The following is a 26,423-nucleotide window of genomic DNA, read 5'->3' on the forward strand; positions in this document are numbered from 1 at the left end:
CCCGAGAACCCAACCCCTTCATTCTTGTATACCGAGATAAGAAACAGTTTCATCCTTCACCGAGCGAGCTTCCTCAATTTCATCATTAAGACATTTATAATCCAGGTTTCTCACAAGTCATGGGATCTGCGCAATCTACGACACGGGCTGAAGGCGCCGAGTTTGTCCTCCCACCCTTCAGCCGCGATATCACGACAAGCTCTCCAGAGGCCAAGAAATGGGTTGAGGATGGCATAGTCTGGTGCTACGCCTTTAATCATGCCGAAGGGGCGCGATGCTTTGAAAAGGCCATCGGTGCTGACCCAGCCTGTCCCCTCGCCTACTGGGGTCTCGCCTTTGCCCTAGGTCCCAACTACAACAAGCCGTGGAAGCACTTTAATGGAGACGACCTCAAGCAGACGGTTGGCCAGGTGCTTGAAGCGTTGAAAAAGGCTGAGGCACTGTCTTCAAAGGCCACTCCCGTTGAACGCGCCCTCACCAGCGCCCTGCGACATCGCTATCCCGATGACGCCGATACTACCAACAACTACAAGGTCTGGAACCGCGCATATGCCGAGGCTATGAAGCCAGTGTATCAAGAGTTCAAGGATGACCTTGATGTCGCGACACTATACGCGGATTCTCTCATGAACCTTACTCCTTGGGCCTTGTGGGATGTGCGGACAGGGAAGCCGGCGCCTGGATCAGAGGTATTAGAGACACAAGAGGTGATTGAGAGGGGACTGGCTCAAGATGGCGGATACGAGCATATAGGCCTTTTGCATGCCTACATCCACGTCACCGAGATGTCAGCCGAGCCCGAGAAGGGTCTTCTCGCGGCTGAGCATCTCCGTAGATTGGCAGAAGAAGCAGCCCATCTCGCACACATGCCATCGCACCTCGATATCCTCATCGGCGACTACCGACGAGCCATCTCTGCAAACACCAAGGCTGTCCTGGCTGATGAGAAGTATGCGGCTCTCCGTGGGACTGGTGACTTTTACACCGTTTACCGCATGCACGACTACCACTCCCTGATTTACGCCGCCATGTTCGCGGGTCAGTACGGGGTTTGCATCAAAGCCGTAGACCGGATGGAGGCGGCACTTCCAGATGATGACCTCCGGCCCATGGCTGACTGGTTGGAGACGTTCCGATCCGTCCGTCCGCATATTCTGATCCGGTTTGGCAAGTGGCAGGAACTCATCGATCTCCCACTTCCTCAAGATCAGGAGCTGTTGTGTGTGACGACAGCGACGATACACTATGCCAAGGGAGTGGCCTGGGCTGCGACGGGCAATGTTGAGGAGGCTGTCAAGGAGCGGGAGCTGTTCCTAGCGGCTAAGGCGAGAGTGCCTGCTAACCGGATAGCGTATCCCAATAAGTGCTCCGACGTTCTGGACGTAGCCGAGGCCATGCTTGACGGCGAGCTTGAGTATCGCCGGGGCAATATTGAGCTGGCATTCACGCACCTTCGCAAGTCGATTGAACGAGACGACGGTCTGCGTTACGCCGAGCCGTGGGCTTGGATGCAGCCCGCAAGACACGCATACGCTGCGTTGCTGATGGAGCAAGGCCGTATCGAGGAGGCAGCCGAGGTATACCGGACTGACCTTGGACTGAACAACAAGCTCTTCCGAGCGAGACATCATCCAAACAACGTGTGGGCGTTGCATGGATATCACGAGTGCGCGGTGAAGCTGGGCCTAAAGGGCGAGGCCAGCATCATCAAGCAGCAGCTCAAGACGGCCATGGCGTTTGTGGATGTACCCATCGAGTCGTCTTGCTATTGCAGGCGGGATGTGGTGAATGAGTGTTGCGGAAAGACCAAGATCTAAGCTATCTACGAGTACTCAAGCACGGGTGTCATATATAGTAGAATTTAGATGGTGCCAGAATGGAGTTTGAATCTTCTCAAATTGGCTCATGATGATCCACAAACTCTCTCACCGGCAGTTGTCGGGCCAGTCATTCATGCTCTCCCCTGTTCAATTCCTATATTTCTCTACTTGAGAATTGGTTTAAGTTAGTCAGGTGAAAGTGAGTTGTATGGATTAGACGTGGTCCTGTTGGTTAACTCGCCTTGTCCTGGTGCCCGCTAGGTCTTGGCTCTCATTCCGAGTTTGCGAGCGATTATGAACCTTGGGATAGAGGGAACTGATACTTTACGTTCCTATCGTGTTTTGCTCATTTGTTTACTCTCAAAACAGTTGTTTTCTTATTCAAAGCTTGACGTGCTTCCCAAGCCTACGACATGGACGACACAAAAACTTGGCCCACGAGACCCCGCGTCTGCTCAACTCTCCGCCGACACCATCATCACCCTCGGCCTCGTTTCTGCTCCCCTGTCCATCTAGCAACTTGCCACATGCCCCGTCCTGTGAAGAAAGGCGCCTGGTATGTTTAGTGATCTTTCTCGCACTTGGTGTAGAGTTGACTTGAGAGGACAGCCACACCTGCAGGCGGCGCAAGTTGAAGTGTACGTCAACTCATGGCCCCTTCGTTCTACCGCTGAACTTATTCTGATGCCTCATCTTAGGTGGCCAAGAGCTACCTTCCTGCCGGCAGTGCTCTAAATCCGGCCGCTATTGCGATAGATCGGAAAAGCCGACCCGGTTCAGTACGTCACCATTCACTTCGGACTGCCGTGTGTGTGAAAACTGACGTTCGCTTCAGTTAATCATCAGGAGCTACCGGATCCCGATAGTCCACGACGGGCACTCACAGATCGAAAAATAGCCCGCCTATTCCATTCCTATGCCTCCGATGTGTCGCAATGGTACGACTTGAGCGACTCGGCGGGCGCCTTTGGCATTCTTGTCCCCAGCATTGCCCTAGATGAGCCACTCCTCTTCTGCGCCATCATCGCTCTCTCTGCCATGCACGCTTGCAAGACCTCGGCAAACAGTTTCAGAAAATTGGCCGAATTTTATCATCACCGCTGTGTGCAGAGGCTCATCGAACTGGACCAGGGAGACGAGCTCATCACCCGAGGAGTTGCCCTCGCAGCGACATGTCTTCTGCGATCTTACGAGATCCTCGACGGCGACATCGACCCAAACAGGCACCTCCGAGGCGCTTATTCTATGGCACCTCTCCATGATGTACTGTCTGGAAATCTCCAACCGGGATTACCTGGAGCAGGCTTCTGGAACTACCTGAGGGAAGACATTACCTTCAGCCTGTTTGAGAAATGTCCACTCAAGATGGACTTGACAACCACTCCACTTCTTATCAACCACCATTCGGCCCAAGATCATCTCAACTCCATCACTCTGATACTAGGAAAGATTATCAACACCACATTCGGGCGTGATGTGACGGGTTCGGAGTGGGTTTCTGCTGTAGAGATGCTGAGTCAATGGCGCGCAGCATGTCCGGAGCGGATACAGCCCTTTTCCAGAGAACAGGCGCAGCCAGGGACGATTAATCTGTTCCCAGCAGTGTGGTTTCTACAACCCTGTCATGGTGAGTCCATACTTCCTGTTGTTTCTCGGGAGCAAGCCCTGACGATGCGTAGCGGCAACCATGCACTATTACCTTGTCGCCCTGACTATTCTATGTGTCTACGCAAGCCCACAGGACCTTGAAGACTTGGGGAAACTGGACCTTGTAGGCATCGAAGTTGAGTCCAAGGACCAACTTCTGGAAGCCTTTGCAGTCGAAATCTGTGGCATCGCATTCACGACCAAGATACCCTCCGTTCTTGTCAATGCCTTTGGCCCAATTGCATACTGTGCGTTACCTACTCCATTATTCACCCCCTGGGCTTACTGACTCAGTGTAGGTGCTAGATTCATCAGTGCCGAACCCGCCCGGCAAGAGCTCGCCCGACAGCTCCTCGCGTGCAAATCGAGTATCGGATGGCCGGTAGAACGGCTCATCAGTGACCTCAAGTCTTTCTGGGTTGCCGAAAAGACAATCTGAAATCCAGAAGCAATTGTTGGTCCGATGCCACCCAAGCGACCCCAGACGAAGCTCTATGGGGCAGGGTTTTCCGAGCTCGGGAAACCCGCATGGTCTTGGCTATCAAGTGGAACTATAAATCATGATCCCCTTCTTGCTCTAAAAGAAAGCTCAACTCATTCCTCAGACCTTCTTTCGTCTTATACAAGATTTATCATCGTATCCCAGAGAAATGACTGCCATGTTGCGGACTCGAACGATTCTACCAACCCTCATCAAGGGGACCCGATCCTTTGCGACGGTATCGTCCACCTCTCAACTCGGGGTTGTTCAGCCTTCTGTCAAGGAGATAAACAATTTGTCCCTCGACTCTAGGAACCTTGAAAAGGCAGTGCGACACATGCACAGAGATGGCTTGGTTGTCGTCGAAGACGTTGTTCCCCACGAGCACCTTGACCTCTTGAACAAGAAAATGGTTGAAGACGCCAACACTCTTCTAGCTCGAGGTGACAAGGGCCCTTATAACTATAACAAGGGGAACATTCAACAGGATGCTCCACCTGTGGCTGAGTACTTCTTTCCGACCATCTTCACAAGTATAGGCCCCTGTCTCCAACACGCAACGACTAGTTAACTTATATGTCTGCTACTAGACCCCATTGCTACACAAATCACCACCGCCATGATGGGCCCCCGACCAAAGTGGACGTTTTGTTCTGCAAACTCGGCAATGGCAACCCTGCCAGGTGGTGATCCCCAGCGTCAGCCGGTGCATTCAGACGCCGACTTTGCCCACCCTGACCACCCATTTGCCCTTGTCGTCAACGTGCCCCTTGTCACAGCCACTCCAGAGAATGGGTCGACCGAAATCTGGCTTGGAACCCACAACAACTTTGGGCTTGATGCGCAGGAAGGCGCCCACGGTGACAGAGCCAGTGGTCGTATCAGGGAGGATCTCTTGCGCCAGCGCAAGAAGGTCTCGCCTCCCCTGCAGCCCGTCATCAAAAAGGGCAGCATCATTATCCGCGACCTGAGACTCTGGCACGCGGGGATGCCAAACACTACTCAGGGGACCAGAGTCATGCTAGCCATGATTCATTTTGCGCCGTGGTTCAGAAACAGGATGAGACTCGAGTTTGGGCAAGACATCAAGCCTATCCTTGAGAAGCTAGAGGGTGAAGGAAAGCTTGGGTTGGATGTGCCCGTAGACTGGGTCAGCAGGGAGGCTGTGCTCGAGGGGTATTTGAACAGAGGATTTGGGAACAGCTATGACTTTGACCAGGAACCTTGAGTGAGCATTGTAGGCTACCTACCTTACCTAAAAAGTATGCGTAATGCTAGAGATAACTGTCAAAGATGTTGAGTTCGTCACCTATCCTAATGGGACACAGTGCACGTTGTAACATGTAAACTTTTACATCGCAAAGAAATGAATCTTCAAGTATGGACCAGCATTGAGTTGAAAGGATACTCAAATTAATAACCAAAGCTAGCTATCTACGATTCCAACGCCAAACTCCATTCATCATCCGTCATGGGTCATTAGTCAGAGTCGCTGCTGCTACTGCTCGAGTTTCCATCGACGCCGCGAGTTCGGTGCTTCTTGTTCTTCTTGTTCTTCTTGTGCCTGTGACATGATTAGCATCTTCGATTTGGACTGAGAGAATCTATTAGGAGACATACTTCTTGAACTTGTTCTCTAGCACGTTGGCGCCAATGGCACCTGCAGCGGCAGCACCCAGGCTGCCGAGGAATCCGCCGCCGGCGCTGTGAGCAGCCCAAGCTGCAGCTCCTCCACCGACAAGAGTAGCGCCGAGACCACGGTCGCCGTCAGGGCCGGGTTGGCCGGGAGGATATTGGCCTGGAGCACCGCCACCGGGATAGGCAGGAGCGCCGTACTGGGAGCCGGGTTGGCCATGCTGTTGAGGGTATGGGGAAGTGCCTCGCTGGTCATAGTTGGGTTGCTGGCCGTAGCCCTGCTGGCCGGGAGGAGGATGGGGAGAGCCGTAGCCGGGCTGAGGAGAGTGCGAGGCGTACTGAGGCTGCTGCTGATAACCTCCGGGAGCGGGAGAGGGGGCACCGTAGCCCTGCTGAGGCTGGGAATATTGTTGCTAATGTCTTGTTAGAGGGTGAGGATGTCACTCAGAGCTTTGGAGACAAACCTGCTGGGGATAACCACCCTGCTGGCCATGGCCTTGTTGCTGCTGGGCATACTGAGGTTGGGCGTAGTTTTGCTGTTGGGGATAGCCGCCCTGCTGGCCATAACCCTGCTGCTGCTGCTGGCCGTAGCCAGAGTTGCCGCCACCGCCGTAGTAATCTTGAGCTGACATTCTTTATGTGTTTGTGTTGAGAGGTAAGGTACTCGGAAGAGTCGGATCTAGATGATAGGTATCACGTGGAGTTGAGAAGTGTTGATGATGGATGAAGGAAGTGAGCCCAACATTCCCCTCCCCCGCCTTTTAATACCACCTACGGTCTACATGGAAACGCTCAGAGCTCTAGCTTCGTGGCCAGAGTGTGCCTTAGCTGACCAAGGCGCTCACGTCATGACCATCCAGACTGCCCGGGCGCAGTCACTGCGCGAGCCCTCGCAAGCCACACGAACGCCCCCGAGGCCGATCTAACTGGTCTCGGGACCCAGCAGAGCCAGCAGAACCAGCCAATAATGCCTCGCACGTGACATTGCCGCGTGCAGAGTGCACGTTTGCGGGTGTGGCTGAGGCGGAGCAAAGCGCCGCTTCGGGTTTAGCTCCAGGGCCATCTCCAGCGGTCCCCAGACCGGCCTTCTCCGGGTCAGACTCGGATGGCGAGTTCCCACTATCTCCGTGCCAAGTCCGGCCTACTTTGATCGTCAGGGTCCCTCAGGGCTGAAACGCTAGAACCCCAGTTGGGAGCGGCTGTTGCGAGAATGCCTTGGCGGACTCATCCGTAGGATGCAGCCATTATCGGTTGACGGAGCAAATCAGATTCCATTAAACATTAGACATTAAACGTTGGATGAGCTTACATGGCGTCTCTAGGCCAGATCCTTGAAGCCCTGATCCACAGACGCGCAGATCTCGTCCACCACCTTGTCCTCCTGCTCCTCGCTCAGGCCAAGCCCCAGCGAGCCCGGTTGCCACGTAACCGTGTACACCAGATCGCCTCCCTTGACCGCGATCACGTTGAACGTTATGGGAGAGCTGGCGACGCTTCCAGGCTGAGCAAACACCATTTTGGTGATCTTGGCCGGCTCCTTCTCGGCGACGCCGGCGTCAAAGGCGCCGACGTTGCTGATCCCAAAAGAAGAGTCTCGAGACTTTCCAACCTTGGACAACGTCCACTTGCGGATGCTGGGCGCGTATCTCAGTAGCCCTACCGGCTGATCGTGCAGTTTGACGGCGGTTGCGGCAAGCTCGCGCGTGGAAGCGCTAGCTGATGCCCACTCCTTGTCGGTCAGAGGCCCGGTGGCATCAGAGCGAGGGAAAGGGATGTAGCCGCCCGACACAAATTGTCCATCAACGTCATTGGAGACACCGATGGACCGTCGCATGTTGGCAGCCGTTTCGGCTACAAGATTGGTGAACTTAGGATCCGGCACGATCCTGCTCATAGCTCGGGCGATGAGCGCCTGCATTGTGCCCGTTAACTTGGCGTCGTGTGCCCTCGCAGCCTGGATCGCGTTGCCAACCAGCGGCGCCTTGATCTCGCGAATCCTGAGCTTAGTGTAGTACTTTTCTGGGTTGTAGGTCATGATGCCTCCGGTGAACGTGCCCTCGTTGACGGTGGATGCCCCGAGACGCATGCCCAGCAGCTTGACGAGGAAGCTTGGCATGAACAGCGCGATAAGGGGTTCGAGGAGGAATTTCCATGAGATGGGGAGTCTCTCAGGTGTATCGAAGGGCTCTGCCAGTGGGGTTGCTGGAGGGGTGACGATGGCTGTAGGCTCAACAACAGGAGTTCCTCTGCATCCGGCCAGAAAAGTCTTGTGAAAGGCAATTCCTGTCGGGCCATCGCCAATCATGTGGGAGAATGAGAACGCGATGAAGCATTCCGACGGCTTCAGAGGTAGAACAACGATTCTCCATGGTGGGTTGCCGGCGGTGAACGGGAGGTCCAGCTCAGGAACCAGCACCTTGCCAATAGCACCCAAAGGATCAGCAGTGACATCCGGATCATCAACAATAGTGATGTGATCCTCAAGATCGATGCTAGGCACGCGCTGATAGAACGCCTTCTCGGTGTGTCTGTCACCAACAGTGACGCTGAAGAACGGGTGCTGGTCAATGCAGCGCTTCAGGGGCGCAAAGTAGGAGCCAGGCGACTTGACATCGAAGCCATCCTCAAACTCGTAGACGGCACCGATGATGACCGCGTGATAGAAGCCGAGATCCTCTCGGACAATCGTGCGCATCTCATTTGGACCTAGCGAGTGTTAATGTGGTTGTGGCCTAGGGTAGGGGGTTGACTCACTTGCGTACCGCAGAAACTCGGCCTTTTCCGACATGGTGAAGAGTTTATGCACAACAGGTAGATTAAAATTGAAGATAGAGTTATACAAAGTGAGGCTCTCTTGCCGATTGACCTCGTTATCTATCCAGACGTTATGTATGGTGTCTGAAGCTGGCGGCCTCTTTTTGAGGCGTCACCAGTTAAATGAGATGTGGGCCTCGATGGTGCGACATAACCAAACGCGATCGATTTCGCATCCGAAGAAGCCGCAGAGATTCCTTGGTCCCTGCCGCGCGCCGTTTCAATTGCTCTAAGCGAGGAAGGATTCACGGCTGAAATCTGTAAGGTTAAGAGTTGCAGGTTGCTGCCTTCGCTTCGGGTCAGAGCGAGCAATCGTCCTGTGTTACGTTACTTGAGGAAATGAAGCTCTACAATCGCACGGTTTGTCTAGATAACAACCGTGCTTACGCAGTGTTTATACTACTTGTCACTTTCTTGGCAATCTGATAACGGCTTGGCAGGGCCGCGGGCGTCTTTCGATGTACACATCAAGCTCGCTTACAAAAACACCACGTCATCGCGACAATTTGAAGTATCCAAAAGTATTTTTCGTGTTGGTCGAATGGAACATCATGGCTTATATAGAAAACTTCCCGGGACAGCCATTTGGATCTATATTCAAAGCCAATTTCGAGTGCTGCTCTTCAGCACCACCCCATTTCACGACGCTTACCTCTTCTCTTCAAGCCAGCTCTGTTTCTGCTAGACCATCATCTGATAGTGGACATTGTTTAATGTTCTAATGCTCAAGGACTTAAACTGTTCTGTCTGACAAAGTAGCTCAACGGGATCAACCAAGTTGAATCAGTCAATTAGTCACCAACTTCCGTGGCACCGTCTATCCAGACGTTGGCTGCTTATTCACTCCACACTGAATGATTGGCCCCAACATACAACTTGAGAGAGTCTTTCGAGCTTCTTGAGAGATTCAACAACCGAGGGCATGTGTTTCTGATCTCTGATTCCCCATTGTATCGTGATGTTTCTACCTCAAGCCTCTGGCCAGCATATACCCGTGAGCTTTCTCTTCGAAGCTCTAACTACTTTTCTCTAGCCTCGCTTTTGGCTTCCCATTCCGGCCTATGGCACAGGTACTAGAATAATCGTATCAACTTTTATTCTTGGCACCGTGCTGAATGGTCATTGCCCAGACTTGACCGAGATGTCATGGTAAATGTGTCGCGACGATCGGGAAAATCAGCCAAACAACATGACTATAGTGCATGCATCCAGTATACTCGTTGTTACCTTAATTCTTTTTTTTCTTTATTTGCCATGAAACTTCAACGGAGTCGGATAGTTGCATGTTTCCCTCCTCCAACTTAAGTGTAGCTTCCACCTACAGAGGTACGGGCTTCACGTAGGTACTTGGCCGATAACCATGGTGACCGATTCCAGCAAGGACAAATGACGGGATCGAGCAATCGAACGTATCAGATCGACCCGATTGACGCCTGTTTTTCCACTTTGCTCATTCTTCGCTCATCAAGCTGGATATGGACGAATCATTGGTTGCTTGGTTGGCCATGGCCGGCCTCCCGCAGACACGGCCCAACAAACTCCAACCCCTCTTGCTGGAGCCTGATGTTGAGCAATCAGGGAAATATGGCTATAAAAGCTGGCCAGAAGGTGAAATCTTCTCTCCAACTCAAACCTTTTCCCCATCACCAACATCAGCATGGTCATGACCAAGCTCACCTCCGACGGCCTTAGTGGTCTTTGCTCTAAGGAGAAACTGCAACTCCTGGACACGGTCGACTCCCTCCGTTCTCATGGCATCAGCCACTACATTTCTCTCCCTCAAATCATTGTCTGCGGTGACCAGTCCTCTGGCAAGAGCTCTGTCCTTGAAGCCATCTCGGGCGTCTCCTTTCCAGTCCGTAGCAATGTCTGCACCCGCTTTCCTACTGAGCTAGTCTTGCGAAAGACCGCTCATACCGGTGTCAATGTCCGCATTGTCCCACACCACTCCCGTCCAGAATCTGAGCGGAAGACCCTGGCCAGCTTCCACGAGACGCTCGACGCCTTTGACGAACTCCCTGAGCTGATCGAGCGTGCGAAGGCTGCCATGGGCATCACCACCCTGGGCAAAGCCTTTTCAAACGATCTCCTTCGTATCGAAATCAGCGGCCCGGACCGCCCCCATCTCACCATTGTTGACTTGCCTGGCCTCATTCATGCGGAGACCAAGAGCCAGTCCAAGGCCGATGTCGAGATGATCAAAAAGGTCGTCAAAGGCTACATGAAGGAACCACGAAGTGTCATACTTGCCGTCGTGTCTGCCAAAAACGACTACGCCAACCAAATCGTTCTGCAGCTGGCTCAGCGGGCTGATCCCAAGCGCAACCGAACCCTCGGAGTCATCACAAAGCCCGACACTCTCCACCCTGGCTCCGAGAGTGAGCGGAGCTTCATCAATCTGGCCAACAACAAAGATGTTGAGTTTCGCCTCGGTTGGCACGTCCTTCGAAACAGAGACTCCGAGAAGGACTCCTGGGGTCAAGAAGAGCGGAACGCCATGGAAAGAGACTTCTTCTCCACAGGTGACTGGGCTTCTCTCAGTACATCTGACTGGGGCATCGACACGCTCAGAAACAGGCTCAGCAAGCTGCTTGTTCGACAAATCGCTTCCGAGATCCCTCACTTGATCAACGAGATTTCCGCCAAAGCTGAGTTGCGTCAACATCAACTCGACCAACTGGGCCAGCCAAGGGCTACCATTGGCGAGCAGAGAACTTACCTCATCCAGATTGGCCAATATTTTCAGGCCATTGTCAAGGCTGCAACCGAGGGAAACTACACGAACCCCTTCTTTGAAGATGCCATGTCCGAGGCAGGATACCAAAAGCGCTTCCGGGCCGTCATCCAGAACCTTGGCCAGGACTTTGCCAAGGAGCTCGACAACAGCGGAAAGCATATCCAAATCACCGACGACCCCATGGAAGAACTCGCTATCGCTGGCCCTACCATGACCCGACAAGAATACCTTGACAAGATTGTCAAACTGATGAAAAGAAGCCGTGGCAGAGAGCTTCCTGGCATGTTCAACCCCTTGATCGTGGCTAATCTATTCCGAGAACAGTCTTCACCATGGGGAGATCTGGTTCGAGCCCATGTCAAGAACGTCTGGGATGGCGCTCGCGAGTTTCTACGACATGTTGTCATGCACACAGCCAACTTGACCACTGCAGATACACTGCAAGAATTTATTCTCATGCCGAAGCTGGACAAGATTTTCAAAGGGCTGAGCGAGAAGGTTGAGGTGCTACTCAGCCAACATCAAGAAGGCCACCCAATCACCTATAACGACTCCTTCATCGACACTCTGCAACAGACCAGAATTGAGCGGCGAACGGCAGAAATTTTTGATGCACTGAAAACTAAATTTGGCGGAGTAGACACTCTCACAGCCACTACATTCAGGTACTCAAGTTATGACCTGAGGGACGTGGCTAAAAGCCTGGCCAGCCCCCCAAAGTCGGACATGAACTACTTTGCAGCTGAGGAGGTACTTGATGCTCTCGAGGCTTACTACAAGGTTTGAATCCATTACTTCAATATTAAGACCCGAGGAGTGCTCACTGGTATCAGGTGGCCATGAAGAGGTTCATTGACGATGTGGCCGTTGAGGCTATCGAAGCCGGCCTGGTTACTGAACTTGGGAAGCTCATCGACCCTGTCAGTGTGTCTATGATGTCGACCAACGAACTGAATCAAGTTGCCGGAGAAACAGAGGTCAGCAAGACGTTGCGCAAGGACCTCGAGACTGAGCTGGGGGTGTTGAAGGGCGGCATGGCAATCTGCAGACAGTTTGCTGGGTTTGGTTTCCTTGGTGAGTGAACTTGATACAGGAGGAATGAGTTTGGCAGCTAATCACAAACCGAAAGATCTTGCAAGGGAGGGGCTGGACCTAGATTCCGATGCTAAGCCAGAACCCGACTCAGACCAAGGCGATGCTTCTGACGGGGAGGATCCAGTTGAAGCGGCGGAAGAAGACACCCCTCGCGAAGAAACGCCCTCTGTATGAATGACAATCGACAAACACCCCTTGCTAGGGGGGATCCTCTGGGGAGTAAAAACTGATTGGAATCAGGTGTCTGGCAACGTTGGCCAGCGACCATCGAGTCAGGATCACCTTTGGGGCTCCTGGCCGGCAAAGCTGCATCCTGAAACTGACATAGGGCCACCTATCGAGCACTATTCGCCGATGAAAGCGCGCAGTTCACTGACTACGCCGAAGAAAGCACTGACTAAGAAGGAAAAGAAGAAGTTGAAGGAGAGGAAGAGGGAGATGAAGGGTCTGTTTCCTGACCCACCTGCTCCTCTTCCTGAACTCGGTGAGGCTGAGATGGAGGAAGATTCTGAGGAGAATCTGTTTACTAAGTTTAGCTCGGTGCAGTGGCGCAACGAACTATGATAGGTGAAGGGAAAGCTTAGGTAGTTGGTTTTCAGGAACCCAAATTCTATCGTGATATTTCCTACTTCATCGTCACTCAGAACCTCTGTAAAGCATTTCGTGAAACTGCACAAGGAATGTAATCATGTCACGAAGGAGTTGAGCACAACTTCTGGCTTTGGTATTTTGGAGGAAGGACGTGAGGCATTCGCTTAAGAATTCCCTTCGGGTATTAGTTAGTTGGATCTTCTCTCTTTGGCCATTGGCTGGGCTTAAATCTATACGTACCGAGGCCTATAACACCAGCATATGTGAGGGCATGGCCAAGCTATGAAGCGAGGGCATTGTGGGTAGCTATACCAGATTGAGTCAAACTGGCCTGATGAGAGGGGCTCTGCTTATGCCAAGGATGACGGTGAAGCTGACAGCATTCAGGGTCTTTTGTATCCTTGTTCTTGCGATCAGGTGATCGACCTATGTCTAAAACCTCTGGGCCGTAACTTCGCTGCTTACTTTCTCTTCTCCGCGTTCATTATCTTTAGTTTCAAGACACAAACAACTCGTCTCTGAACGAAGTCCTCACATCTGTTTTTCTATTAGGCCAAGGCTCTCATTTTGACCATGGTTCAGCTTCCCGATCTCCCGACGGAGATTCTCGACAAGATCCTCTCTAACATTGGCCCGTTTGACAACAACAATAAGCTGAAAGAAACGGCAGACGTGATTAAGCGTTTCGATGATTACCGCGCCTCATTGAAATCCGTGGCTGGTCTCTGTCGCACTTGCAAGGCTCTGCAACGCGTGGCCCAGCCGATCCTGTATCGGTTTCCACTCGTCTATGACGATGGTCTCGTCTCACTTACTCGAACACTGGCAACGCGAGAGGACTTAAAGGAAAAGGTGCAAGGCTTGGTCCTAAAGTTTGCCCCTAGTACCAAAGAAAAGCGGGATGTGGTCATTGCAGCAGATAACCAGGACCTTTTCAACAACCTAGTTGCAAAGTATCCAACAAGAGCAAACGGGAAACCGATCGATATTCCCTCAACCTGGGCTACTGGAGGAAAAGACCCGAAGGATGGGTTCGCCTGCAATCCCAAGCTTATTCTGGCCGCCTTGATTCTTACGCAAATTCCCAACGTGGAACGGATCTCGATGGACATGGGTTCGAATGCCGATTTTCCATTCTCCCAACCCGGATCTCTACCACGTCTTGTCGAGTTGACCGCCAATTATTCAGGCAATTTCTGCCTCGACATGATGGTTCTTGATGGTGTGCTGAAGGCTGCTCCCGTTCTGAAGACGCTCAACGCGGTGAATGTTTATCTGGTGGAGGAATCGAAAGGCCTCTATCACGACAGTCTCACGACCCTGAACCTCACCGAGCCGGCTCTTGAGGTGGGGAGCTTTAGGAAACTCATGGTGGGCTTCCCGAAGCTCGAGCGTCTCTTGCTTCACCCCTCCCATTCTTGCGTAATATCACACGAGGCTAGATTGTCTGCATACCAGATTCTGCGGACCCTGCCGATTCGAGCAGATACCCTACGACATATCCACCTCCTCATCCGGCCGATGGAATGGGAGGGCGGTTTATACGAGGCTCCTATACCCAGCCTCAAAGGAATGACGTTGCTAGAAACCTTGTACGTCGACTTTGCGAATCTGTACCCGGACGAGGACAAGACGGGGTTGGTAGAGTTCCTGCCGCCCTCGATCCGGAGCTACGAGCAAGACTACTGCCACCCAGAGCTTATGCCCGTGATGCTCGCCTTGGCCGAGAATGCGCCTGAAAAGTTTCCGAATCTGAAAAAGGTCAGCTTTGGGACGTTTTATGATGACGACGAAGATTTGTCTCCTGTGGTTGAGAGGGCTTTTGGGAAGAGGGGTATCGACTGTGTTTTCGAAACTGATGTTAAGAAGGATTTGGAAGTGAGGTAGTGATATTGGTGGTGCAACATGATGGGGCTGATGGTTGAGGGCAATCAATGTCAACCTCGGACATCCGAAGACACGACGGAGCAAGGGTGGATCATGGCATATGTACGTAATTATTTTTACGTATATGTCTTGTGTCGGACGGATTAAGTTTCATCCATAGATTCACGCTAAAGCCGATTAGAAATCGAGGTAAACCGAACTGAACTGGCTGATATTCCGTGACACATGCACATACCTTCAGAGGCCACAACTCCGAGATTATCTCATGGACCGCCGCCCAGCTACACGGTCTTCATTGGCATGTATACCGTGTCGAAACCAGCACCTACGATGTGATGCCGTGAGCCCTTCTTGTTCAAGATGCCAAGGCCTATCCAGAGCTTGTTCATATCCCGAGTCACGTCGCACTGGGAGGTCAAGGGCCCGAAAGCCAGCATCTCAAAGTCCTCTCAATGTCTCGACACCAACACAGTCTCTGCTCGAGGATTGCGGGCTTTTGCAGACGAATTCGAATCAGCGAGTCTTTACCACAGTTTCAGATTTTGGGAGCAGTCCAGGATTCGATACCCTTCTAAACCTGTATTACCAACGTTTTCACTGCAGTCATCCTTTTGTTCTCCCGAAAGCCGCCCTTCAGGATATTCTCACTGCTGAGACGCCAAGTGCTCAACGACTGATCTCGGCTATGCAATATATTGGGTCATTCTACACCGATCCACCATCAAACCAAAACCATCTTGTGGATATAAACACAGGGTCTACTGATGTGGTTGATGGCTTCTCAGTCCAGGCAACTCTGCTCATGGCTCTAGCAAAGAGCATGTGCTCTGAGCAAGCGTCCTCCGAAGAGCTTCTAACCAAGGCAATTCAACAAGCCAAGAGCATCGGCATGCACACCAAGAGTTTCGCCGATGCTGTGGAAGCTTATAATCCCGTGCTCGCAGAAAGTTGGAGGCGGACGTGGTGGATGATATATGTCGTCGACTCCAACTTTTCTGTCATCAGACGCGATCATAGGACGACTCTCAACAGCGCCGACTACGATGTCGGCCTTCCGTGTGAGGATCATGATTATTGTTTGATGGTTTGTTTACTTGTGATTCTATTGAATGACCCTCTGACTTCATTCTCAGGAAATACCTCGGGGAGCCCCTTCATGGCAAGACTACTGCAACAGAGAATTTGCTCTCGAAGACAAGAATTTCTCCTCCTTCGCATATTTCATTGACGCAAACGACATTTTCGTCTCTTCGTTGCGAGCGTCTTACGAGTTTCAAGACATTTCAGAAGCAGAGATTCTCTGCGATAACCTCGAGGCCACAATAGCAGGCTGGTTCCTGATGTTGCCAACTACCAAGCGTGGCCTCTGTATCAAACCTACCGCTGTAGACCAGCTCATGTTTCAGGCATACATGATGATGTACACGTAAGTGATCCTTTGACGACACGTGCCACATCTAGAAACTCAGGGCTGTTCAGATCCATAACTTACATCCATCGTCCACTTTCCACTTTACGGTACAATGTCGCCGAAGACATCTCCAGTTGCGGCTCGCCTCCCCCACCGCTTGCCTCTGCAACGGGAATCCGCAGTCCTTTAGATGGTCGTACACATCTGGAGAAGTTGCTAGAAGCTATCCAGAAACAGAATCAGTGCCTGATAACTCTACCTGTTGAGGCGGTTCAGATCTCACCCTTCACCATCTGCATGATCGCGTGCTGCACCATTGCGCACCTCGTGGCCTACAAGTCTGCACTTGGGCCTCGCGAGGCCGACGTGGCCCGATCCCGTATACGGGTTTGTATTGGCACTCTTAGGCACTATGAAGACATCTGGCCTCGGGCAAAGAAGATCTTGCGTGAGCTCAAGTGCATTGCTCATACTATTATGGAGGCCGTTGCAGTACCACAGTTACCATTGCCGGGCTGTGAGATGCTGGTTGAGCAAGGAAGTATAACAGTTGATTTATTGGAAGAAGAGTGGTTGCATGCTTTTGCGAGAGATGATGGCTTGTCGGTGTAAAAGTATACCAGTAGTTGATAATTGCAGTGAGGTGAGGTTTAGGTGACCCTAGAGCAGAATGATCTTATGTAGATAGTGGTGCTTGATTCTAATTCGATTCTAATTCGATTCAAAATCGAATCTAATTCAATTGAAATTCGATTGGAACCCACACTTACCTTGATCACTGCTCTTTAGACTTCCTACCTCCCGCTGATGCTTAGATCGGGTATGCCTGGCTGGCACATTCCAACTTCACTCTTCTCGCCCAATGTCTAATATTAAAATGACATGAACAACTGCCTCCCCTTTTTAATACTCTACGTCCACCCGTCTTTTATGCTGGCTCATCTCCCATGTTCCCTCTTCGGACTCCGGCCCAGGCTTGGCGTCAAGTTCCGAATAGCCTAAAGGTGGGACTAAAGCGAAGAGTCCGAATAGCCTAACACGGAGATGGAGATGATGAGATTGAAAACATTACCTTGAAAAACCTCCATGTTCTTTCTATTTTATCATGGGCTTTTCCTCATCCTCTTGTGTGTCAATCGTCTTCACTCATCATGACGCACCTCTTCCGAACGACGGCATTTGGCGCCACCGCACGAGCGATATCCGGCGACCGACTCCTGGCGTTTCCAACCGACAAATACAAATACTTGGAGAGTCAAGCTTCAGACTCATCGCAGGATGACGGCCAGAGAGTGTTGGTTGTTGGATGGTAAGTATTGCGACTCTGGCTCGGGCCATGAACTCACAGCGATTAGGGAGTCGAGCGACGACCCGGAGAACCCCCATAACTGGTCAACGGCGAGAAAGACTGGAGTTGCATTTTTGATATGGCATGTCTCGGCCTGAAAGCTGCCCTCGGGGGAACTATGTCTTGCTAACGGAGTGTCACAGCATGTATACGTTTACAATCTACTGCGGATCTTCCATCTATGTCCCTAGCACCGAGTGCGTCGTCATCCAGGCCAATACGCTTTCATGTGATGCTAACCTTCCCCAGACAGGTTACCGAGTCTTTTGGAGTTTCAGAAACTGTCGCATCCCTTGGCTTGGCCCTGTATGTCCTTGGCTGTATGTTCACCAACTCCTTTCCAGTATGTCTAGCTGACTTTGATCTTCAGATGGGCTTGGCCCGTTGCTGTTCTCACCTTTGAGTGAGATGCCCTACATCGGCCGAAATCCGATCTACATAATCACCTTTGCAATCTTTATAATTCTTTCGGTTGCTGCAGCTCTGTGTCAAACCTTTGCTGGCTTTCTTGTCGTCAGGTTCCTCCAGGGCTTCTTTGGCAGCCCGTGCCTAGCAACTGGGGCTGCAACCTTGACTGACATGGTACGAAAACGGGTTGCCCGTCTCCCTAATTATTGTCTAACGTGACGCAGTTCTCTGTTATCTATATCCCCTACAGTCTTGCGGCATGGTCTGGCGCTATGTATTGTGGCCCTGCGCTGGGACCTTTGCTCTCTGGATTCTCTGTCACCGCAAAGAGGTGAGTCCCACTCCTGGATAGACTATATCTTCGCTAATCCAAAGCAGCTGGAGGTGGTCAATGTGGGAGCTCCTCTGGCTCTCTGGCTTCATGTTCATCCCGCTTTTCTTCTTCTTGCCCGAAACCTCGACACCCACACTCCTGTACTACAAGGCCAAGCGTCTTCGAAAGGAAACGAATTCTACGAGATACGTCTCAGAAGCCATAAGCTCCAACACCGCCTCACGTAAGGATCTAGCCAAGATGGCCTTGATAAAACCGTTCGAAATCACGCTCAAGGATCCGGCCATCGCTTTTGTCAATATTTACGCAAGTACTTATTAACCCTAGTGCCTGAGAAATGCTAACATTGACCGTCAGACTTCCTTCACATACGGCATCTATTACTCCTTCTTTGAAGTCTTTCCTCTTGTATACCCAAAGATCTACGGCATGAACCTCGGCGAATCAAGCGCAGTCTTCGTCTGCGTCCTCATAGCATGTCTTCTCGGCGCTTTCCAATACTGCTCCTGGTATCGTATCTTCACCGAGAAGCGCTTCAAGAAGCTTGGCACCTTCGATTCCCCAGAGACATACCTACGCCCTGGACTAGGGGGAGTTTTTGGTGTCACAGCCGGCATGTTCCTGTTCGGCTGGGCTGCCCGGAGCTCTATCCATTGGGTTGTGCCCACCATCGGAATCGTCATGTATTGCGGATGTGGATTTGTTGTTGGAATCGGCATCTTTATCTACTTACCGCTGAGTTATCCGCAGTACGCAGCCAGTCTCTTTGCCGCGAACGACGCAATGAGGAGCTCATTTGCTGCTGCCGCTATCCTCTTCGGGAGACCGCTGTATATCAACATGGGTGTTGCCAAGGGCTGCAGTCTGCTGGGTGGCTTGAGCGTGTTTGGAGTGATTGGTTTCTGGTACTTGTTCGTCTATGGCGAAAAGCTTCGCAAGAAGAGTCGATTCACTGTCCACGACGAGAGTCGAGATTCTGCGTAACGCATATTTGCGTTTGGGACGGACTGTATCTCTGCTGAGAAATACAATTTCATCCAGATGCATTCGGCGGTCGAATTCTGGGAACTGAGGCTCCGCAAGAGTCCAAGTTGCGGCAACATTATCTGGGTATCCAAGATAACAAAACTCTCCTCGCAACTCAACGGTACTTGTATATAGCAATGAGACTCTCTGTGGTTGGAAAGTGAGCCGTCTCCGAAGACCCGACGACTATGCGTGAGAATCCTATGGCCAGAAAACTGTAGTTGTGTTCGCATATTATCTGCATATATGTTGAATCGCTCTGGCTGCTCATCTGAGCTCTCATCGCGTCGTTTTAAATCATAGAAACTCTTGAGTCTCAGCTGCGCTCAACAGGTTGAAATCGAGTCCAATCCAGGCGCCGAGAAATTCTCCGGGTCCAAAAAGTCCCCTAGAGCCCAAATTGAAGAGTTTCGAAATGCGGAAAGTTCGTGAAGCATCTGGTGATATAGGTAACGAGAATTCCACAACTGGCTCCTGACAACTCCCCTTCAACTTTTTCCTGGTCAAATTCGTCGCTCTCTGCGGCCTGATCATCCGGGTGAGGTGTTTTTTGTGAAAAGAGAAAAGGTTGTCGAGCACGTACTTATCCCACTCGGCAGTGAAATCCTTTTAAAGGCTTCTTCTCGTGGGAGCTTATAAATACCAATGCAGCCTAAACCTGTGCCTTCCGATAATATCCTCAGTGTGTGTACGTGTAGGGCGCCTATCATGTCCTCCCATGACCTCTCCTCCACCGGGCTGATGGTCGATAGATCATGCCATGGGGAAACGGGCAGCTCTTAAACCCGAGATTTCGACATCTCTCGCCAATGGGAGGTCCGAGATGGTGTTTGGCTGTCAGCCCAATCTGCAGATGGCCCGCCCCGGCGCTGGCCGGTTGCAACACCTCTGTGGAGCTCCCTCCGGCTGACGCCATCGCGGACCCTGGCCGATCAGAGGACGACCACAACCCGGAGGGGCAGGGCTGGGCTGTGAGCGGGGAAGATCTGAAGGGTTCGGGGGAGGTTTACCGGGGGAACGTGATTTTCGGCTCCGGCTTCGTTGCTCGGACGTCAAGACGGCTCGAGTGTCTGGGCGACTGCATCTCGACAACAGGGTCTCGGACATGAAGCTTAGCTTGAAAAGATCAACGCATTCTCCATCTAGGATGCTTGTTTGGCTTATCTGATTGATCAATTGGATACTCTACCTGATTGCTCCAGTTCCGGGATATGCTAACCCGATTAGCCGACATCGGTGTCGTGCGAAGGCGTCATCATCCAACATCTGTCGCAATACCCATTTCGCCATTCTGGAGATTAATAATGAAACCTCACTAACATAAACGGGTCCTAACTGGACGGTAGAGAACAATCAAGATAGATATAAAGAGAATTGAATATCCAGAGTCAGACAACCTCTTCTTCCTCTGCAGATTCAATCATCAAACCAAATCAGTCAAAATGGCTCCTCCTACCGAGTTTATCAGCGTGACCTTCCCCAACGCCTCTACGGAGCTGGACCCCATCCCCGGCGCTGGCATCGATCCCGAGTACCTCGTCCGCTATGCCCGGTCTCTGGATGATCATGAGTTCAACTACACTCTCATCCCCTACCACTCCTCCTCCTTCGACCCCTTCACCATTGGCGCTACTATCCTGGCCGTGACCAAGAAGATCAAGATTGTCATTGCTCTCCGCCCCAACACCGTCTACCCTACCGTTGCCGCCAAGTCTCTGGCTACTCTTGACCAGCTCGGCAAGGGCCGAGTTGTTGTTCACTTCATCGCCGGTGGCAACGATGCTGAGCAGGCCCGTGAGGGTGACTTCCACAACAAGGAGGAGCGATATGAGCGCCAGGAGGAGTACATCAAGATTCTCCGCCGCGCCTGGGCCTCCACCGAGCCCTTTGACTGGGACGGCAAGTACTACAAGTTCAAGGACTTCAGCAGCCACGTCCGCCCTGTCAACGGCCACATCGACGTCTCTGTCGGTGGATCTTCTGACGCCGCCTACCGCACTGGTGGTGCTCTCGCCGACATCTTCGGTCTCTGGGGTGAGCCCCTCAAGGAGACCAAGGAGCAGATCGACCGCATCTACGCCGAGGCTGAGAAGGCTGGCCGCAAGGACCGCCCTCGCATCTGGGTCACTTTCCGACCCATCATCGCTGAGACCGAGGAGCTCGCCTGGGCCAAGGCTCACCGAACCCTTGACGCTCTCAAGACCAACCGACCTTCTCAGATTGGCAAGTTCGCCCCCATCGACAGCACCCCCCAGAACGTTGGCTCCCAGCGTCTGCTGGACATTGCCAAGAAGGGCGAGGTTCAGGACCGCGCTCTGTGGTACCCTACCGTGACAGCCACCAATGCCCGCGGAGCCTCCACCGCTCTTGTCGGTTCTTACCAGACTGTCATCGACTCTATCCTCGACTATGTTGACCTCGGTGCCTCTCTCATCTCCATCCGTGGTTACGACAACCTCAACGATGCTATCGACTATGGCCGATACATCCTGCCCGGTGTGCGAGCTGGTCTGAAGGAGCGGGAGAACAAGGCTAACGGTGCTTCTAAGGAGGAGCCCGCCAAGGTTGAAGCCGCTGGAATTCCCGAGGCCCCCAAGGTGGTTCCTGTTTCCGCTTAAGTGCAAAAATTGATGGTTTTGACTGGTTGGAATTGAATCCATAGTATGGCGTTTAACATCTCGAGCTATCAATAAATTCGTAAAACATGATACTACTTTCCTTGGCATCCGTGATGATTCTAAGACATGCTTTTTACATTCAATTGAATACTATCTCGCTATCATAGGTTTTATAGTTCCCGGCGATCCAGTTGTATAAAATGTGAGACTTGAACAACATCTGCAGCATGGGCATCTTTGCAAAAAAAAAGGTCATCCACAATGGCGGAAATCAAAGCCGCAAATACGTCTACAAATTCCTCTAGCTTTGATTTTTAAGCGTAGAGGAATTGCCCTTGGGTTCCTTCCCACACATAACATGAAAGGGTTGCACTCTCTGGTAGAGTCTCGACTTAAAATGCGGTCTCTCTTCATGGGCAGATATTCTTGAGGTATAGCGAGTTGCCAAGCACTATCTTCTTCAGCCATGGTATGAGAGACAGGTTATGTATTATAGACGACACTCAGCAAATAGGCCAGTTGGTGGTGATGTACTCCGACAACTATTCCTGTCAGTCACGTACCTGACTTGTAAGCCCATACATCATAGAAGCCCAAAAGTGTTATTTCAGTGTGCTTCCAGTGTGGTCATCTTGTATACGGCCGTTGTCTGTACCCCGCCTTCAAGATCAAGACTAAAATCAAAAACTTTTCAACAACAGGGATCCATCATATATCACGCTTTCAAGTCGAAGCCTTCTCCACTCGTCACGTCTGCCCTTGACCATCCACACGATAGTGCTCTTGAATTGCTCTTCATTGATATTTGAGTCTGGAGTTATATATTTCTTGGAGAAGAGACAACGAAATTTATTGTGATACACAATTGTCTTGCCCTGTTCATGACTAGGCTTTGCTCAGGCGAGGAGCCACAGCTGAAAGACACGGTGCATATGGGTTTTCACAGCACAGATGCTTTACGCTACCTGTCGCACATTCAATACCATCTGTCTAGATGTGGCTAGAAAGGAGCTCGAGACAGATGCCCGAGAAAAGGCAGATCTGGTTATAGGGATACACGTGACTGTCACGTGCATATCATCGCCAATCTTCCCAAAAAGGAAATCTGACTTCAAACACCCTCGCTGGCATCATCAACAGCATCCTGAAAATGCGAAAAAAAGACAACTGGTCCCTCGTAATTGAGGAACCAGCTTAATGGATGAGTTAGATGCCCCGTACTGGAATCGAACCAGTGATCTTATCATGTCGTTGAATTACTAGTGATACGCTTTACCACTGAGCCAACGGGGCTTGTTGGGGCCTTCAAATGTTGGGACTATAGAGGCGGTGGACAGAAGCCCAGCTCCACCGTCAACTCCACCACCGGTTCCAGGGTATTTCCTGGCTACAGACAGGGTCAATAGATAGGCATTGAGCTCCGTAATCTTAATCATTGCGGTTTACTGTCTAAGGGGTTTCGATGGGAAATGACAACATGTCTATCCAATCTGTTGTCCAGGTGTGATTTTCTTCCTTTCAACCAAGTGAACCCAGTAGCCAGAGAGTCCTTCTGGGAATCAATTATCCGGATAATTTCTCTCTTGCAACCAAGTGAGTCCATCAACTCGAAGGTCCCTCCGGGAATCAATTATCCGGTTGGATGTACTAGATTTCCATTGAATGATGGCTGTGACTCGATCTAGATGTCCTGTGAGTCAATTCGATCTCTCCTGCTCGTAGCCGAGCCCTCCAAGAACATTTATTCCACTATCGATCTCAAATGCCTCTTTCGGAATCATTCAAGATGTATCTGCCGTTGAAGACATCTCCGCGGCCCCACAACCAAAAATGATTCCAAAGATCAGATCACCCCAACTACCGAATAGGAAATTGACTCACGAGTTCAGCTGCGGGTATGGCTCCAGCCCTGCAGCGTGGCGTACCACGAGGCAGTTTGCGGGGCACGACAAGGAGTCACCACTCTAACAGACAAGTTAACATCTTGCTCTCTTTGGCCCTGTTTACCATCACATCTGTTAGGATCTGCCAATGTGACCTTGAAGGTTTCTGGCAGGCGGGAACTATGCACAAAACGGGCAGAGAATCTTTTCCCCTTGGCGTTGCTAATTCGGTGGTTCCAATACGCGCCCACATCGGGCTAGGGCGCTTTCAGGTAATAAGAAGCATATTGATGCTGTTACAAGGGACAGAGTGATTCCAGGTATTCGGCTCCGGTTCAGTCATTGACCGCAGAAGCCGAGGACCCTCGGTTTGACAATTACAGTGACATCATTGGTCGAGGGGGTTGTTTCATGGATGCATGAGCAAGGTGATTGTATGACTGCCAAGATAAGGGCTTTGGTATTTAAACCACCAACATCCTCGTCCTGCTTGAGACAATCAGATTCAATTCAACCGAGATTCTCTTCTCTCACCTCTCATCGCCAATATTCGACAGCCATGTATATCAAAGGACCCCACGGAGAGGCTGATCTTTCAGTCCTGCGCAAGTTGATCCGAGAGAACCCTCTTGGCCTTCTCACCACAGCCATATCTTCTCCCAACTTTGATTTTCTTCAGTCCAGCCATATCCCCTTTGTGCTAGACGTCGAAGATGAGTCAAGCGAGACCGAGCTGGGAAAGCTGCGGGGTCATCTGGCGAGGGTCAACCCACAGAGCAAGGCCATGATCGAAAGCCTCTCCGAGAACCCTCAGTTGAACAACGTCATTGAGCAAGACGTCATTGTCATCTTCAACTCTCCCATTCAACACTATGTTACGCCCAAATTTTACACAGAAACCAAGCCTACCACTGGCAAGGTCGTTCCTACGTGGAACTACGCTGCGGTACAAGTCTACGGCCGCGCCAAGGTCTTTTACGACACCAAAGCCGAGGAGACGGGCCAGTTCCTCACGAAGCAGATCGGTGACCTCAGCCATCACGCCGAAACTCAAGTCATGGGCTTCACCGGCGGCGACAACCCCGTCGACTGGAAGTTGACAGACGCACCGGACCGGTTCATCCAGCTCCTGCAGAAAAGCATCATCGGCATCGAGATTGAGATTACAAAGATGGGAGGAAAGTTTAAGATGAGCCAGGAGATGGGCATGGGTGATCGTGAGGGTGTCATCAAGGGATTTTCGAGGTTGGAGTCTGAGAGGGCGCAGGAGATGTCCAAGCTTGTGCAATATCGAAGCGATCTGAAGGAGGCAAAGAAGGCCCAGGCATGATTGGCATGTTTTAAAGAGGAAATTATGAAAAGATGAAGAATAGAATACCATGCCTTTTTCACTGACCCAACTTCTATCTGTGCTAGCTGTGGGTGACTCGACCCAACCACCCAATTTCGCACCATGTCACATGTTGGCTGAAACGCTACACAATCCTTCCGCCATAGGCAGCAGATGCCACGCTTAACCTTCACGCTGATCTTTTTTTTTTTTTTTCTTTCTTTCGTAAAGTGTCTACAATATGGCTAAAACTAGATATTCAAACCCATCGGAGCTACAGAAGCGTCAACTGGCGTCTATACTGTCTCGCCAGGATCGACCCTCATCATCTGACCAGGCCCAAGAATCGACCCGGGATGGAACCAAAAACACCGGTATCAACTTTGAATCTGCCCCCCCGCAACAGGATAGCCTCATTTGCAGACTTCCGCCTGAGATACGTTCCTACCTCTACTTGATCCTCTGGAGGGAGGCCGGTCTGACGCAACACGTCAACCCAAAAGATGTCTGGGATGAGCATCCCTTCCACTATAAGTGCACCACCCAGCAACTCTTTGGGCTTAACGAACAAACCCCCGAGAGCCTTACTGGCGCGGAAGCAGTCACGCAGTCGGACCCCGAAGAGCAGGCACCCTTGGACAAGGGCTGTTACTTCTGCCGTCTCAAATTCGACTATGGCTTTGATGAAGTGAGAGGTCCTCCACCTACTTTGGAGAAGAGCGCATTCTTGCCCATGTTATTGAGCTGCAAGATAATGTGAGTTGAAAAGAATTCTTTTTGAGACCCTGCCGTTGCTCATCATATCATGCATCATAGTCACCTTGAAGTACTCGAGTCGATTGGTCGTCAGGTGTGCTTCAACTTTCTTTACTTCTCCTACGCAACGTACTTCTTCATCGAAATTCAACCTCCGATGGCGTACCACCTTCGACACATCTGCATGATCCAGAACCTCTGCGGCGAAGAGTGGCAGTCCCAGAACGACTGGGTCAAGCTCACAAAAGTCTTTTATCAACTCCCAAAACTACAGCGCATCACCTTTTACATGGACGTGGATCAAATCGGGTGGCGACGCGAGTTGCCTCGTCGACAGGTCTTGAATCCAAGGCTCTGCTTCTGGTTCGCGTGGCTGCCTCCTCATATCAAGCTGGAGGTTTCTATTCCCTGTGACTCATTGGAGGACACAGAGGTGGGAGAGAGGGGGCACTTTTTCCGATTTCTCAAGATGAGCGGGGGTTTGGTTGAGGGGGCTACTCTGGACATGATTCTTGGGGAGGGCCATCCCAAAACTCGGCTAGAGGTGACACATTACCCTCGTCTCGAGTTGCCAGAATAGTGCTCGTTTGGGTCAAAAATAT

General features: G+C 51.4%; 10 protein-coding genes across 10 annotated transcripts; 8 read left to right on the plus strand and 2 right to left on the minus strand.

Moving 5' to 3' along the window:
- Window positions 1-119: 119 nt before the first annotated feature.
- Window positions 120-1,817, plus strand: MRS44_009148 (uncharacterized protein; the record flags this gene model as incomplete). The annotated part of the gene is made up of 1 exon (XM_046278587.2): window positions 120-1,817. The coding sequence occupies one exon, from the start codon at window positions 120-122 to the stop codon at window positions 1,815-1,817; it is 1,698 nt and encodes a 565-aa protein (XP_046132616.2).
- A 2,309-nt stretch (window positions 1,818-4,126) lies between these two features.
- Window positions 4,127-5,176, plus strand: MRS44_009149 (uncharacterized protein; the record flags this gene model as incomplete). Its single annotated transcript, XM_065621189.1, has 2 exons — window positions 4,127-4,481; window positions 4,539-5,176. The coding sequence occupies 2 exons, from the start codon at window positions 4,127-4,129 to the stop codon at window positions 5,174-5,176; spliced, it is 993 nt and encodes a 330-aa protein (XP_065477261.1).
- A 251-nt stretch (window positions 5,177-5,427) lies between these two features.
- On the minus strand, window positions 5,428-6,215 carry MRS44_009150 (uncharacterized protein; the record flags this gene model as incomplete). The annotated part of the gene is made up of 3 exons (XM_065621190.1): window positions 5,428-5,512; window positions 5,569-5,996; window positions 6,048-6,215. The coding sequence occupies 3 exons, from the start codon at window positions 6,213-6,215 to the stop codon at window positions 5,428-5,430; spliced, it is 681 nt and encodes a 226-aa protein (XP_065477262.1).
- A 686-nt stretch (window positions 6,216-6,901) lies between these two features.
- On the minus strand, window positions 6,902-8,371 carry MRS44_009151 (uncharacterized protein; the record flags this gene model as incomplete). The annotated part of the gene is made up of 2 exons (XM_046269801.2): window positions 6,902-8,289; window positions 8,338-8,371. The coding sequence occupies 2 exons, from the start codon at window positions 8,369-8,371 to the stop codon at window positions 6,902-6,904; spliced, it is 1,422 nt and encodes a 473-aa protein (XP_046132619.1).
- Window positions 8,372-10,054: 1,683 nt separating this feature from the next.
- Window positions 10,055-12,793, plus strand: MRS44_009152 (uncharacterized protein; the record flags this gene model as incomplete). The annotated part of the gene is made up of 4 exons (XM_046278589.2): window positions 10,055-11,914; window positions 11,968-12,208; window positions 12,264-12,397; window positions 12,470-12,793. 4 exons carry the CDS (start codon window positions 10,055-10,057, stop codon window positions 12,791-12,793), a joined length of 2,559 nt encoding a protein of 852 aa, XP_046132620.2.
- A 600-nt stretch (window positions 12,794-13,393) lies between these two features.
- On the plus strand, window positions 13,394-16,730 carry MRS44_009153 (uncharacterized protein; the record flags this gene model as incomplete). The annotated part of the gene is made up of 6 exons (XM_065621191.1): window positions 13,394-14,698; window positions 14,889-14,896; window positions 14,949-15,047; window positions 15,128-15,791; window positions 15,841-16,133; window positions 16,187-16,730. 6 exons carry the CDS (start codon window positions 13,394-13,396, stop codon window positions 16,728-16,730), a joined length of 2,913 nt encoding a protein of 970 aa, XP_065477263.1.
- Window positions 16,731-17,269: 539 nt separating this feature from the next.
- Window positions 17,270-19,192, plus strand: MRS44_009154 (uncharacterized protein; the record flags this gene model as incomplete). Its single annotated transcript, XM_065621192.1, has 7 exons — window positions 17,270-17,427; window positions 17,610-17,663; window positions 17,716-17,786; window positions 17,837-18,048; window positions 18,099-18,205; window positions 18,253-18,518; window positions 18,606-19,192. 7 exons carry the CDS (start codon window positions 17,270-17,272, stop codon window positions 19,190-19,192), a joined length of 1,455 nt encoding a protein of 484 aa, XP_065477264.1.
- A 1,484-nt stretch (window positions 19,193-20,676) lies between these two features.
- Window positions 20,677-21,852, plus strand: MRS44_009155 (uncharacterized protein; the record flags this gene model as incomplete). Its single annotated transcript, XM_046278590.1, has 1 exon — window positions 20,677-21,852. One exon carries the CDS (start codon window positions 20,677-20,679, stop codon window positions 21,850-21,852), a length of 1,176 nt encoding a protein of 391 aa, XP_046132624.1.
- Window positions 21,853-24,294: 2,442 nt separating this feature from the next.
- Window positions 24,295-25,065, plus strand: MRS44_009156 (uncharacterized protein; the record flags this gene model as incomplete). Its single annotated transcript, XM_046284111.2, has 1 exon — window positions 24,295-25,065. The coding sequence occupies one exon, from the start codon at window positions 24,295-24,297 to the stop codon at window positions 25,063-25,065; it is 771 nt and encodes a 256-aa protein (XP_046132625.1).
- Window positions 25,066-25,306: 241 nt separating this feature from the next.
- On the plus strand, window positions 25,307-26,401 carry MRS44_009157 (uncharacterized protein; the record flags this gene model as incomplete). Its single annotated transcript, XM_065621193.1, has 2 exons — window positions 25,307-25,821; window positions 25,882-26,401. 2 exons carry the CDS (start codon window positions 25,307-25,309, stop codon window positions 26,399-26,401), a joined length of 1,035 nt encoding a protein of 344 aa, XP_065477265.1.
- Window positions 26,402-26,423: the final 22 nt, after the last annotated feature.

The sequence above is a fragment of the Fusarium solani genome, assembly GCF_023522795.1.
Source record: "Fusarium solani strain SB1 chromosome Unknown bctg00000005, whole genome shotgun sequence".
NCBI classification, from domain to species: Eukaryota; Fungi; Ascomycota; class Sordariomycetes; order Hypocreales; family Nectriaceae; genus Fusarium; species Fusarium solani.